The 15000-nt window shown below is 44.2% G+C and overlaps 1 protein-coding gene across 1 annotated transcript in view; it reads left to right on the forward strand.

Moving 5' to 3' along the window:
- LOC125031054 (protein sickie-like) overlaps positions 1-15000 on the forward strand; it is a 737157-nt gene that overhangs the window by 364314 nt on the left and 357843 nt on the right. Inside the window, exons 4-5 of the mRNA XM_047621503.1 lie at positions 11092-11219; positions 12140-12241. Of these exons, the coding sequence (XP_047477459.1) occupies positions 11092-11219; positions 12140-12241 (230 nt within the window). The remainder of the gene's footprint in view (positions 1-11091; positions 11220-12139; positions 12242-15000) is intronic.

Raw genomic sequence — 15000 nt, forward strand, 5'->3', positions numbered from 1 at the left:
GATCCCTTTCTACCTCCTCGACTTCTTCCCCCTCTTCCGTCTTCTTTCTCTTCACCCTCTCCCCGCTCCCCCTGCCCCCCCCCCCCCCCTCCTCCTCCTCCTCCTCCTCCTCCTCCTCCTCCTCCTCCTCCTCCTATTCCTCCTCCTCCTCCTCCTCCCCCCCCCCCCTTCCTCCTCCTTCTCCTCCTCTCCCTCTTCCTCTTTCTCCTCCTTGTCCTCGTCCTCGTCCTCCCTTTCCTCTCCCTCCTTCTTCTCCTATTTTTCCTCCTAATTCCCCCCCTCCTCCTCCTCCTCCTCCTCCTCCTCTTCCTTCGCCCCTTCTCCTCCTTCTCCTCCTTTTCCTCCTTCTCCTCCTCCTACTCCTTCTCCTCCTCCTTCTCCTCCTCCTTCTCCTCCTCTCCTCCTCATCCCCATACCCTCTAGAACCCCACCCGCAGTGATTGAAAGGAAAAATGAATCTGTCACTTACAATTTATATAATCCTTTCAATTTCTCGCCATTGAAATTGATGAGGGTGAATCAGTCAAGCCCTTCTGAAACTGGACCTGAGACCCCAGGGACACTGAGGTGAGAATGAACTAACCTCTTTGTACTATTCACTACTGGTGGCGTCCCCACGACAGCTGGATCACCCCTCCCTTTCTCAATGTATTTTCTTTGGTGCTCTTTGTGTTTACGGTTATGAACTTCCTTCTTTGTCTTTTCCTGTCTTGCTTTTAATTTCCCCTTTCTTTTCCGTCTCTTTCTTCTTCTGTGTGTGTTTGTAATGTGTTTCTTTCTCACTCTCTCTTCCTGATTTTTTTTTCTTCTTCGTCTGTCTCTTAGTCGTCAGCCTATCTCTCTCTCTCTCTCTCTCTCTCTCTCTCTCTCTCTCTCTCTCTCTCTCTCTCTCTCTCTCTCTCTCTCTCTCTCTCTCTCTCTCTCTCTCTCTCGCTCGTCTGTCTCTTAGTCGTCAGCCTATCTCTCTCTCTCTCTCTCTCTCTCTCTCTCTCTCTCTCTCTCTCTCTCTCTCTCTCTCTCTCTCTCTCTCTCTCTCTCTCTCTCTCTCTCGCTCTCTCAGATTGGCAAGACGTACCGATGAAATTACACGTGTGCATCTCACTTTTTTTTTCTTCCCCTTTCTCCTTTCCATTGATATCCTTGCCTCAACTTTCGCCTCTAACGTGTGCAATTGCCAGCTATCATATCCCCAGCGCTGCATTCCACCACCTGCAAGGGAGTCTCTCAGGAATGTTAAGCTTATTATTTTTGCCCCCTGTGAAAGTTCCTCCTGGCGGCTGATGTGTTACTTTTGATTCTCCCTTTCTGATCTTTCTCTCTCCTTTTTTACTCTCTCTTTCTCTCCCTTTCATCTCTTTTCTTCTCTTCTCTTCTCTTCTCTTATTTTCTCTTCTCTTCTCTGCTTTTCTCTTCTTTTCTCTCTCTCTCTCTCTCTCTCTCTCTCTCTCTCTCTCTCTCTCTCTCTCTCTCTCTCTCTCTCTCTCTCTCTCTCTCTCTCTCTCTCTCTCTCTCTCTCTCTCTCTCTCTCTCTCTCTCTCTCTCTCTCTCTCTCTCTCTCTCTCTCCCGCTTTCCTTCCCCTCGATATCTAGTAGATCTCCCATATTACCCCGATATCTGCATATTGGACCAGACCGCTCCCACCCCCTCTTACCCCCTCCCCCTCCTACTGCCCACGTCACAATGGGTCATCAGGACGACACAATGGACATGTTATACCCTCTCTGCCTGATCCGAGGTACGCGTGGGTCAAGTGTGCGTATGTATACTGCATATTCTACACACGCATACAACGGGGCTTCAATAGATTTTTAAAAAATGTATATATATATTTTTTATTTTGTTCTTTTATCTTCTTGTACATTAAACGATGAGTAGTAGCTAGATAATAATATCAAAACTCTAGAAGAACTTTTTAATAATGTTTGTCGATTACGTCACCCCACCTAATCGCGCACCCTACTGTTTGTTTGGATGCGAACGCCGATTTTTCTTTTTCTTGTGGTAGTAGCTGACATCATAACTTTTATCGGACAGCTGATTGATTTGGTATTATGATATGATTTTTGCTTCTTGTGCTGGGGATTGCCATATCGAGCCTCCTCCCCGCCCATCTTTCACACGATGTCGATTTTCCAAAATAAATCTTTGGATCGTCGAGTAGCGAGATCGCCATATTCAGAGACCATTCGGAGAGAGAATCTGTTGACTAGTTATTTGACTCCCTCTCGTCTCTCTCTCCTTCTTTGCTCTTCTTCTTCTCTTTATCGCCATGCCTCTCCTTTTACCTCCTTCTATCGTACCTTCCTTCCCTCTTTAATATTAGCATTCATATTTCTGCTTTCCCTTCCTCTTTCCATCTCCTTGCCTCCTCCCTTCCCTCTTTCCGCCCTTCCTCATTTCCACCCTCACTCCTTCACTTCTACCCTTCATGCCTCCCTACTCCTTTCCTCCACCACTTCCTCACTTCTACCCGCCGTGCCTTCCTTCTTTCCTCTCTCCCTCACTTCTACCCCTTGCCTCTTCCTGCTTTCCCCCACCCCTTCCTCCTCTCTTCCTTCTCTCACTCCCACCCTTCATCTCTTCCTCCTTTCCTCCCTCATCCTCCTCTGCCTCCCCTCCGAGTGTACCCGTTTCCTCATTTTGTGTTTTCGCGGCCGTGACCCAGTGAGGGAAGGCAGGAGTGCAAAGTCCAGCTTCATGTGGCCTGGCGCTCGTTTGTTCCTTGTCGAATGGCGTCTCGTTTTCCGACTGTTTCCTTTGGGGTCTTCCTGTGTTTGTTTTTGTTTTGTTTGACTTTGTTTTGTCTGTATATTTGGGAACGTGTTTGCTGGGTACGGCTTTCTCTTGTTGTTTTAGTTTCTCTGTCTGTCTCTAATAATTGTGTTTTTATCTTTTTATTTATCTGTGTTTATGAACAAGGCATTCAGCCGTGTGATTTGTGCACTTAAATGATAAGTGCATTAAAGTTTGTTGTATTTTGTTTTGTTTTCATTATTCATATTAATGTTGTCATATGCGTTTTTTTCTTTGTCTCGACAAATATAGATGTTATTTTATCGCGCATTATTTACATATACAGTATTAGTAGTAATATTATATATATATGTATATATATATATATATATATATATATATATATATATATATATATATGTATATTTATGTATGTATTACTCTGAGTTGGGTTGGTGTTCTTTTTTCGCTTTTGCAGTTCATTATCAGAAAATTTATTTAGCCACATCTTTATTTTACTTTATTACAGCTATTTATTGAGAGGTTTCGTAGGTCCTCAAGTTCTACTCCTCAGTCCTACGTCCTTTTCAAACCTGACCCCCCCCCCCCCCCATGCCTTGTCGGGACTATTCAACACTAGGTTTTTGAAGCGTCCTCTCTATTCCTTGCAACGTTCGCTCCTCGTTCCTTCGGGCGAGGACAAGGCTATCCATCTTTTGCCGGAGGAGATTATGTAGCGCTCTGGGTCGTGGGGTTTTTGCTGTGAAGGAAAATTGAAAGGGATGTAGCGCTGTGGTCAGCCGCGAGATGGATCTTTGTTATTTTGCTGTATGTCTGCTTTATTGTTCTATATTCATCCTCCTCCTTCTTTCTGTTCTTCTTGCTCCTCTATATTCTTCGTTTACCTCCTTCACTTTCTCCTTTTTCCCATCCCCTTCTCCTCCTCCTCACTCACCATCATCCTTGCCATCTTTATCTCTGATTTTCTCTCGTCTCCGATACCGCACCCCCCTTTCCTCGCAAGTCCTCCAGGCAGTCCCTGAATGGCGGTCTCCTCGCCGTAATACACGAGCTCTTCGTTATTAATAGCCGGCCTGTCATGAAGCGCCGATGCCAATAGTGCATTGGCGTGGTGCAGTTGGTATTGTAGCCTGTAATTTATTGCTGCTTTCGAGGGGAGAGAGACGTGGGTGGGAGGGGGGAAGTGGTCAAGTTGCTGCTGTTTGTGAATGTTGTGGTTGTTCGCTGTACTTGTTTATCTGCTCGGGAATGTGTAGATTCGTTTCATATTTCGCTTGTTTTTGTTTAATGTTCTTCCGGTTTAGCTTCGCTCAGAAAGGGTGGGATATCTTGAGACGCCATGTTGAAGGACGTCTTCTGGTCAGGTCCTTATCGCTCTCTCTAAAGACACTTCACCTGAAAGAAGACGCAGGCGCGAGAGGCAGGCGGGCGGAGGGACACGGACATTCACCCAAGATTCTCGAGGGGGAGTGAAAAGCTGCAGCATAAGTTGTCCCCCGAGACCCCGTTCAGTTTCTTGAGCTTCCTTAGACAAAAACTCTTGTGTGGCTGCCAGGTCACACGGTCTCGCCAGCGCTCTTGTGCTGTTTACGAGTTGCTGCTGTTTCTCATCGTAGGCTGTGATCTTTTTTTTTCTCTCTCTCTCTCTCTCTCTCTCTCTCTCTCTCTCTCTCTCTCTCTCTCTCTCTCTCTCTCTCTCTCTCTCTCTCTCTCTCTCTCTCTCTCTTTCTCTCTCTCTCGCTTACTTTCCCTCTGTTTCTCATTCAAAGTTTTTGTATGTATTTGTATCGTCTGACCCTATGTTCTTATGTTTTGCGAGCATTCTTTATCAACATTTAATTGTCTGTTTGTCTCATCTGATATTCGTTCTTTGTATTTGAACCGACTAGGATTTTTTTCCTCATGTGTGAAGTAATCCAATAAGCACTGCATGTGTTGCTTCTTTCTTGCCGTCTTCCTGTCTTCTTGCATGTTTTGCCGGCTTAGCTCCCTCTCTCTCTCCCTCTCCCTCCCTCCCTCCTTCCCTCCCTCCCTCCCTCCCTCCCTCCCTCCCTCTATCTCTCTCTCTCTCTCTCTCTCTCTCTCTCTCTCTCTCTCTCTCTCTCTCTCTCTCTCTCTCTCTCTCTCTCTCTCTCTCTCTCTATCTCTCTATCTCTCTCTCTCTCTCTCTCTCTCTCTCTCTCTCTCTCTCTCTCTCTCTCTTTCTCTCTCTCTCTCTCTCTCTCTCTCTCTCTCTCTCTCTCTCTCTCTCTCTCTCTCTCTCTCTCTCTCTCTCTCTCTCTTTCTCTCTCTTTCTCTTTCTCTCTCTTTCTCTTTCTCTTTCTCTCTCTTTCTCTTTCTCTTTCTCTCTCTTTCTCTTTCTATCTCTTTCAATTTCTCTCTCTACCCTCTTTCTCTCCTTCCCTTACTCTCTCTCTCTAGCTCGTTAGCATATGTTATGAATTAATCTATGAATTAAAGAAACATGGCGAATGAAAGAGAGAGAGAGAGAGAGCGAGAGATAGAGAGAGCGAGAGCGAGAGCGAGAGAGAGAGAGAGAGAGAGAGAGAGAGAGAGAGAGAGAGAGAGAGAGAGAGAGAGAGAGAGAGAGAGAGAGAGAGAGAGAGAGAGAGAGAGAGAGAGAGAGAGAGAGAGAGAGAGAGAGCGAGAGCGAGAGAGAGTCGTGTAGCATTAACGAAGAGGAGAACAATCGTGCAGTTGAGAGAGGTGCAATATTTCCCTTCGTCCGCCCACCCACCGGGCTGCAACATAGCTTGCAACATGTTCCTTCCTAATAGCGAAAGGGTCGTGCAAGTCACATATTAAGCAATTAATTAGAGAACCTTTCTCAGTCTTTGTCTCACGGCGAGATATCGATTACTGATCATTATACCTGAGGAAGAGGGTTTGGAAAGTCGGGTTCCTTGTGGTCTCCGCTTGTTCTCAGTAATTTTCAGTAATTATCATTTTGCCGCGTGTGCTGTTCGTATATGGGCGTGATTTTTTTTAGATGCATAAAATGGCAAATACATAAAGTGCTTGCTTGCCTCCATGCAAATCTGTTTTTCGTGGCCTGGCTCACGCCGCCCTTGTGTCCGTACAGTGTCAAGTTCGGCTGGTGTTTGCATATCAACATTTTCTCTTCCATGTTGTGGTTATGTTGATGGATACAACCGAAGGGCCAAGAAAGTGTTACAGAAGGTTGCTTTAGTAGGTTGGAAGTCCTATATTCACAGGCATAGTGCTTGAGGGCATGACTGTATGTGCTTCCCCTCTCTGACCCTCGCCAAGGCCGCCTGCGCTTCCCCTCTCTCAGGGCGGCTTTTTGTCGCTCTTGTTGACGATGTCTTGTTCTTGTGCGCCCGGGGTGATTCACGCGGCCTCGTGCCGTTAGCTCGGGCCGTCACGCGACGTCTTGTCACTTTTATTATTATGACAGCGATTTCCATCATTAGCTTAGATATTTTACATCATAGTATTGCTATTATTTTGAATTATACTAATGTTAATGATAATAGTAGTAATGATGATGGTGGTGGTGATGATGATGATGATGATGAAGATTGATAATAATAATGATAATAATAATGATTATGATAATTATAATAATAATAGTAATGATACTAATAATAATAACAATAATAATAATAATAGTAATGATACTAATAATAATAACAATAATAATAATAATAATATGATAATAGTAATAATGATGATAATAATAATATGATAATAATAATGATAATGATGATGATGATGATAACGGTGAAATTAGTAAATAGAGCAATATTTACGACAATAAAATAGCCCTGTTATGGCTACCATTTTTTTTTCCTTTCCTGACTTCCCTCACTTTTTCTTCTTCTCTTCCGCCTCTTCCCTTTTCTTTTACTTCTTCATTTTCTCCCGTATTTTCTTTTTATTTTCTTATTGCAACAAAAAAGACGTTTTTATTCTCATTCTTATCATATTCTTCATCTTCTTGGACGGTGATTCACTCGTCCTCGCACCGTTAGTTGATTTCGTCATCGAGCACATGTTTTATCCCTTTTCTTCGTTTTCTTCTGCTTCCTCTTCTGTTCCTCTTTTCCTCTTTCTTCTTTTGGTGTTGTCGTGGCACTTCTCCTTATTAGGATCTTATATCCTTGTGGCTGTTTTATCCATCACATCAATGATATGTTGCATCTATAATTTTGCCAAATTTTATCCAGTCTTACCCCGCTCTCTTCTTCTCCTCCTCCTCCTCCTCCTCCTCCTCCTCCTCCTCCTCCTCCTCCTCCTCCTCCTCCTCCTCCTCCTCCTCCTCCTCCTCCTCCTCCTCTTTTCGTCCTACTCTCTGTTTTGTTTTGTTTTTACTTTTCCTCTATCCTATTCCTATCTTCCCTTCCTCTTCTTCTTCTCGTCTTACCTTCCCTCAATCCCTACCTCTCCTCCATCCCTTCCCTTCCTCCTCCTCTTCCCTTCCTCCTTCTCTTCCCCTCCCACCTGTATCCCCCTCCCCTTCCCCCTTCCCCTCCCCCCTTACCCAATTATCCCCCGTCACCGTAAACAAACTCCGACGTCTCGACAACAGATAAACCCTGACTCAGCGGAATCCAGCACCCAACAGCATTAATTATATCCTTAATATCCTTTGTCGCGGCGCCCCGTCTGGTGAGGGGAGGGGAGGGGGTGGGGGGGAGCTCCCTTGGGTCTTCGAATTAGCGGATGTCATTTGTTAATACTCACGGATGAGTTCTCTTCGAGCTTCATGTTCCCTTGCGTTGAGTTCGTGTTTTGTTGATGCCTTGTTGCAGTCTTTGCTTGCTCAAAGGAAGTGGGGGGGGGGGGGGAGGGGGGGAGGGTTGAGACCTCGTCGTATTCTTACGGTTGGAGGTGGATTTGCATTAGGAGATGAGGTGGGGGGGGGGGGGGTGCATGGGAAGAATTCCTGATGATATATGCTCTGTGATTTTCCGCATTGTTTAAATGCTTTTAGGTATGTTATTGGTGGTGGAAACCTTATTTAAAAAAAAATATATATATAATGGTAATTCAGTGGAATGTTCGAATGACCGTTTTATCTGCCTGCAACTGACATATCAAAGTCCACATGTTTATATATTTTTTTGGCAGTCATTTGTTTTATCGGAGTCTCCCCTCTGACGAGACTAATGTGAACGTTTTCTTTGGTGCGCATTCCTGCACATCTGAATGTAAACATTTCCAATGCGGGAGAAGAGAACATAACTAGTTCTGTGGATTATCTTTTGCGGCGGCTGAAAGTGCCATTTGAATTTGTTGTGCTCTGAGACATCAAGAATTAGCAAAATCAGCGAAGGAAAATAAAGTTTTTGATTTGATTTAATTTGGTGGAAAGCTCATATCCCTTTAATGAAACGACTTGAATGAGCGTCGTCGGTAAAATAAGAATCAGGAAAATGACCACCTTTAAAATGAAAAATAAATACAAATATACCTTTAAGAGGAGTGTAACTGTACATTAGGTTTATTTTTCTTGTTTTTCTTCTTTCTTCCTCCCCTTCACGTCATCATTTTTTACTCTTCATCTCCGCTTCTTCCGGTTTCTGTTAGTTTTCTTCCTTCTTCTTCTTTTTCTCTTTTTTCTTATTCTTCCTCTTCCTGGTTCTCTTCATTTTTCTCTTCCGCTTCCTCTTTCTCTTCATTTTCCTCCACCTCCTCTTCTTCTTCTTCGGCTGTTTATTATTCTTATTCTTATTCTTATTCTTATTATTGTTATTATTCCTCTTCCTCCTCCTCCTCCTCCTCTTTCTCCTTCTCCTTCTCCTTCTCCTTCTCCTTCTCCTTCTCCTTCTCCTCCTCCTCCTCCTCCTCCTTCTCCTCCTCCTCCTCCTCCTTCTCCTCCTCCTCCTCCTCCTCCTCCTCCTCCTCCTCCTCCTCCTCATTCTCTTTTTCCTTCTCCTCCTCCTCCTCCTCTTCCTCCTCCTCCTCCTCCTCCTCCGCCTCCTCCGCCTCCGCCGCCTCCTCCTCCTCCTCCTTCTTCTTCTTCTTCTTCTTCTTCTTCTTCTCCTCCTCCTCCTCCTCCTCCTCCTCCTCCTCCTCCTCCTCCTCCTCCTCCTCCTCCTCCTCCTCCTTCTTCTCCTCCTTCTCCTCCTGCTCCTCCTCCTCCTCCTCTTCGTCTTCCTCTCCCTCTCCCTCTCCCTCTCCCTCTCCCTCTCCCTCTCCTTCTCCTTTTCTCTCCCTATTCCCCGGTCGTCCTCTCCCACACTCACCCACGCACCTGTAAGCGCACGGGGATCTAGCAGGACCTGCTTCGCCCGCGGCCAACTAATCATCATGCAAATTGCTAGTGTTGCCCTGTTTTGGGGTTACTGTTGACGCTCCTGAACATCGGCGGTTAACTTGTATGACAGACTTATCAGGTCATTTTTCGGTTAATGGTTGGAGACTGTAATTTGGATGTGTATAAAAAAAATAGGGAGGGAGTCTGAAGGTTGGAACGTAATCGGCTAAGGAGTGAAGATGAGGAAGGAGGAAGTCCAGGAATCTTGCTGGAAAAGGGAAAATGAAAGAGGATTTAGCAAGGGATGATTCGGGTTATTTACGGGTAATTGGATACCTGAGGTGAGAGGTTTGGTCGAGTGGTTGAGTATTTATTGATATATGCAGGTGAGCGAGTGACAAGGGCATGTGTGTGCTTGTCTGCAACAGTGTGCTGTAGAATATACGGCGGGGGCACTGAGAAATAGAAAAGAAAAGAAGAAAAAAAAAAACAGCAGATTTCTTTAACGTAATGAATGTGTACTTATTAGATTTACTTTCGATGGAAATTTTACTCCTTTTTATTATGAGCAATAATAAGCAAAATCTTTTCAAATAAAGATTATGATATTTAGAAAGAAGCAAATCGAATATATGATAAACAAATTTAAATGCATCATAAATCAGGGTAGCATTCAGGCACTATCAAGTTGGTGCCTGACCTTCAGCCTCTTGTATTCAATTATAGAGATCAAGAGCGGCGAAGTCTTGCTTTATGGTTGTCTGGAGTTCAGCTACTAATCCCAGCCCACAATGGGTATATCAGATCGCATCAACATTTGGGGCATTATTATAAGGATGTTGGGACTGCCAGGATTACAGCCCACAAGCAGAGACACGAAAATTGCGCTTTCTGTCAGATAAGGCGCGATGATCTGACGGAGGCACTTGAGGCGTGACCTCCATGCCCGTCACAAATGGGGCTTCAGGGCCGACCGTCATGGCACGCCGAGATGTTTATTGTCCGAGATAAACAACAGCCTCTTGGTGGTCCAGCTGATTAATATTGTCTCTTAGGACAGCTTGCCCTGGTGATGAGCGCCGGTTTCAAGGTCAAGGCGGAGGTGTTGGCGGTGGGTTGGTGGTGTCAAGGAGCTTCAAGGTTGCGTTGATTGACGGTGTCAGGATAGGGATTAGGCGCGAGGGGGGGTCTTGACAGCCGTAAAATATCACCGACATCCTTACCAATACCGTGCAAAATGATGCCACGCGCTGATGACCTCATCCTAAACCTGTGAGTGATGAAATGCTGCTCTTCTTCCCCGTCCAGAAATCCCGCAGCAAAGGCGAGGGTCTTACGTCGTCTTGTATCCGGATTAGCATAGGCCGAGACTAATCCGGTTTTCCTTCCGATTACTGCGAGACGGAGGAGGCGGAATCTGTTATGAGGCTGACTTGGGCCGAAAATATATATGTTTATGAGGAACTGATAGACTTGTGACGTGTTCTTAGTTTTGGTGCCTTCACGTCAGTCCAGATTTCGCTGTCCGTTGTATATTGTAAGAATAGATACAAGTGACATTTATGGACGATCTCAAGTGTTCAAATTGTGCATGGATATATCACAATAAGGAATATAACATTTTCTTTGTAAAAAAGAAAAACAAATTGTATTTTGTACATTTTATCTTATTCAATTTGTAATAGTGGTAATGGTAATTATTATTATAAGAGAAATTATAATAGTGACGATGGCCATTATAAAAACGATGATGATAGTGGTATGGATAAAAGGCGATGATAATAATAATAATAACAGTAATGATGATGATAATGATAATACTGCTGATGATGATCATGATCATGATAATGGTAATAATAATGATAAAAAGTAATTTTTAAAATTATCATCATCATCATTATCATCATCAAACATCAATCATCATCTTCATCGTCATCGTCATTATGATAATTAAATTTAATAAAGGTGTCCAGAAATGGTAGTGAAAGTCCTCTCAATTAATAATTGCGATAACAATTACCATTACGACATAGATATGTATAGAAAGATAAGGCTGCGAAATTACAACAGTTACCCCGACAACGCCCTCTGACTTTAACGTTTTCTGTTTCAGTTGGAGAACATCAACGCGTCCCTGGCCTACCTCGGTGGCGTCGGGGTGGCCCTGGACGGGCTCACGGCCAAGGACATCAAAGACGGAAACCTCAAGGCCATCCTTTCCTTGTTCTTTGCTCTCTCGAGGTGAGTTCTTCGAGAGTATTTTTTTTTTGTTTTAATCCTTTCTCTTATGGTTGTTAAAGATTTGAATGTATTTTTGTGGAGTGTGCTGTGTTGATTTATTGATTTAATTATTGATACTGTTGACGACTTTACTTACGGTTATAAGTGGATGTGCGGTGAAAAAGGGAGAGTGAGAGAGAGGGAGGGAGGGAGGGAGGGAGGGAGGAAGGGAGGGAGGGAGGGAGAGAGGGAGGGAGGGAGGAAGAGAGGGAGAGAGGGAGAGAGGGAGAGAGGGAGAGAAAAAAAGGCAAGAGAGACAGAGAGAGAGAAAGATAGTTAGAGATAGAGAGAGAGAGAGAGAGAGAAAGACAGATAGAGATAGAGAGAGAGAGAGAGAGAGAGAGAGAGAGAGAGAGAGAGAGAGAGAGAGAGAGAGAGAGAGAGAGAGAGAGAGAGAGAGAGAGAGAGAGAGAAAGAGAAAGATAGATAGATAGAGATAGAGATAGAGATAGAGATAGAGATAGAGATAGAGATAGAGAGAGAGAGAGAGAGAGAGAGAGAGAGAGAGAGAGAGAGAGAGAGAGAGAGAGAGAGAGAGATAGTGAGAGAGAGAGAGAGAGAAAGGGGGGCGAGGGAGGGGGAGGGGAGAGGGGGATTGAGGGAGAGAGAGGGGGGAGGGGGAGAAATAGGGGGTAGGGAGGGCGAGGGAGGGTAGAGAGAGAGAGGAAGGAGAGGAAGAGAGGAGGGAGGGAGGGAGAAGGAGAGAGTGAGTGCGTGAGTGTGTGTGTGAGGGCGAGAGGAAGAGAGCGAGAGAGAGAGAGAGGGGGGGGGGGTTGAGGATACATTTGCAGAATATTGTGATTTGTGTGCATTATGATATTCGTTCATTGTTTCGTGTATATAAGACTAGAAATTTAACTTCAAACATTGTCCTTTTCTAGATATAAACAGCAGCAGAAGCAAGCACAGCAGGAAAGAAAAGAACTTGAAAAGCTAAGGGAGAAGAAACTCGAAAGCGAGATGGTCACAACTGCTGCATCAAAGTAAGTACTTGCAACAAAGATGTTTTAAACGTCAGTGCGATATCTAAAAATACATTAGTTACTCCAAGAAAACCATTTTCTCTGAACTGTATTCAGACCCGTTTTCTGTGATTGTACCTTGGTAGAGGGGTAACTCATGTAATGTTTCGGTCTGCCGGAAAGTCTGACCTTCTTCCTATAAGTACATGCATTACGGTGCTATAAAAATAGTGAAATATAAGTAACGATATTTAGTTATATTTGCCGTTCTTTATCAGATAATACGTTTTGTATTAAATTAGACAGAAACTTTTTAACGACTCAGTACTTCCCCAGTTTCGTCTTTTACTTTGTACTAGAACTGCAACTGTAATTACTACATCACCGTTAATAGAATTCTAATTAGCTATACTGGCCACGCTACTTTACTCTTACACGCTACTGCTATTTTGTTTTCTATAGTTCCGATCTGCCATTAGTATCTGCACATTCTGGACACAATTGTTCTCTTTTGTAGTATTTCCCGATTTTTTCCCTTGCTTTTCAAGTCTGCTATCCTCCCCCATCCTCAGATGTTTCTTTTATATTAGTCTTCTCTTTCTCTTTTCTTCTCTTTTCTTTTTCTTCTTCTTCTTCGAGACTCTCTCTCTCTCTCTCTCTCTCTCTCTCTCTCTCTCTCTCTCTCTCTCTCTCTCTCTCTCTCTCTCTCTCTCTCTCTCTCTCTCTTTCTCTCTTTCTCTCTCTCTCTCTCTTCCTCTTTCTCTTTCTCTTTCTCTTTTTCTTTCTCTTTCTCTCTCTCTCCCTCTCCCTCTCTCTCTCTCTCTCTCTCTCTCTCTCTCTCTCTCTCTCTCTCTCTCTCTCTCTCTCTCTCTCTCTCTCTCTCTCTCTCTCTCTTTATCTTTCTCTTTTTCTCTCTCTTTTTTTTCTCTCTCTCTCTCTCTCTCTCTCTCTCTCTCTCTCTCTCTCTCTCTCTCTCTCTCTCTCTCTCCTCTCCTCTCCTCTCCTCTCCTCTCCTCTCCTCTCCCTCTTTCTCTCTATCTCTCTCCCTCTCTCTCTCCCTCTCCCTCTCCCTCTCCTCTCCCTCTCCCTCTCCCTCTCCCTCTCCCTCTCCTCTCTCACCCCCCTTCTCTCTCTCTCACTCTCTCTCTCTCTCTCTCTCTCTCTCTCTCTCTCTCTCTCTCTCTCTCTCTCTCTCTCTCTCTCTCTCTCTCCTCTCTCCTCCCCGCCCTCACGTCCATTATGTCAGTTCTTGACGTCGAATCCCATTTTTACTCAAGTTCTGTCAGCAGCATCTGCATAATCCACCTCGCCGCGGCGGGTCGCATGTAAATTTAATTTGAGTTCGATTCAATTTACCGTCTCGTAGATTTGCAAAGATAAGCAGTTGTCACCGGGAGTTAAAGGCAGGTAACACCCTTCTCTCCTTCCGTCACTCCATTCTCCGTTTCTTATTCTGTTCTTCTCTTATTTTATTATCTTCTTCCTTTCTCATTATGTCTTTTTTTATTCGCCCCCTTATTCCCTTATTCCCTCTTTCTTTTCTTCCAACCCGCCTACCCTGCTCTCGTGTTTATTCTAGTTGGCACCCTCTCATCTCCTTCTACCTTGTTTATTCCCTCTCTCCTCCTTTTACTTCTGCCTCATATCGTGTACCTCACTCTTTTCTCATTCCATCCTTTCCTCCTGTTCCCACTTTGCCTTCCTTTTTTATTATTCCTACCTTTCTTCGTTTAAGTCTCTCCTACTCTTTTTATACTTTGTCTTCTCGTATACCATCTTTTTGTCTTCTCTCTCCATTCTCTTTTCTTCCTCCATACTTTCCCGTCGTCTTACTGCCTTATCTTATTTTCTTGTTCAGTCCTCCCCTCGCATTTCCTCTAACTTTTGATTTACCTCTTACTCGTCTTACTCCCTTTCCCCTTTTTCTTCTTCTGAGTATTTATCAGTTTATTTCTTTAGGGGTTTAGTATTTTACCCTCTCTCCCTCTCTCTCTCCCTCTCTCACTCCTTCCTGCGCTCAGCCACCCCATGAACCCCATTATCACGAAACTGAGTTGGCTAGATCGGTGTTAACCAAGGGAGTAACGCATTACCTCAAGGCGAATTATCCATCGGTGCATTTCGGGTCCTCGTATGTCGCGACGCTTGTGTGTTCGGGCCTCGTTGTCGAAGCCTCTCGAGGTTTACCGTAAGCATGAGTGACGGTCAAGTGGTGATATTCACGACGATAGCGAGGCTGCGATACGCTCTGCAAATGGGAGGCCGGGATGGCGATTGGTGCTCGTTGCCGAGAAATATGATGTTTGAGGATTGTGCTGAAGGATAGCTGGCGAGTTTGTGCTCGGTTTGGCTGGGTGGTTGACGATGTCTGAGAGCATTTCGTAAATTGGTTCGGATTTATGATTGGAGAAGGTTTTGTTCATGGATAAGGTGGGGGGTCATACTTGCTTTATTTCTTTCACACTTCGCGTTTTCTATACTGCGAGTATGTATAGATTTTGTATAAGTGCTGTCTAGAATGTAGCAGTATATAATATTTTTGATATATTTAGATACAGATTATGAATATTTATGGTTCGTCAGTCATTTCTTACTTTTAAATTTCTGTCAAAAATAGTGTTATTATTCCTTTTAGGTTATCAGTAATAATATACATTGTGTTGAGAGACGTTTTAAATTATTGCCTTCCCGATGACCTTGCAGATGACCATATTTAGTCCAAGATGACCTTCCACGTAGATCCAAACAGTACGGACTACCTTGAGAATTCATTAACCGGG

Source organism: Penaeus chinensis, chromosome 12 (genome assembly GCF_019202785.1).
Source record: "Penaeus chinensis breed Huanghai No. 1 chromosome 12, ASM1920278v2, whole genome shotgun sequence".
Lineage (NCBI taxonomy): Eukaryota > Metazoa > Arthropoda > Malacostraca > Decapoda > Penaeidae > Penaeus > Penaeus chinensis.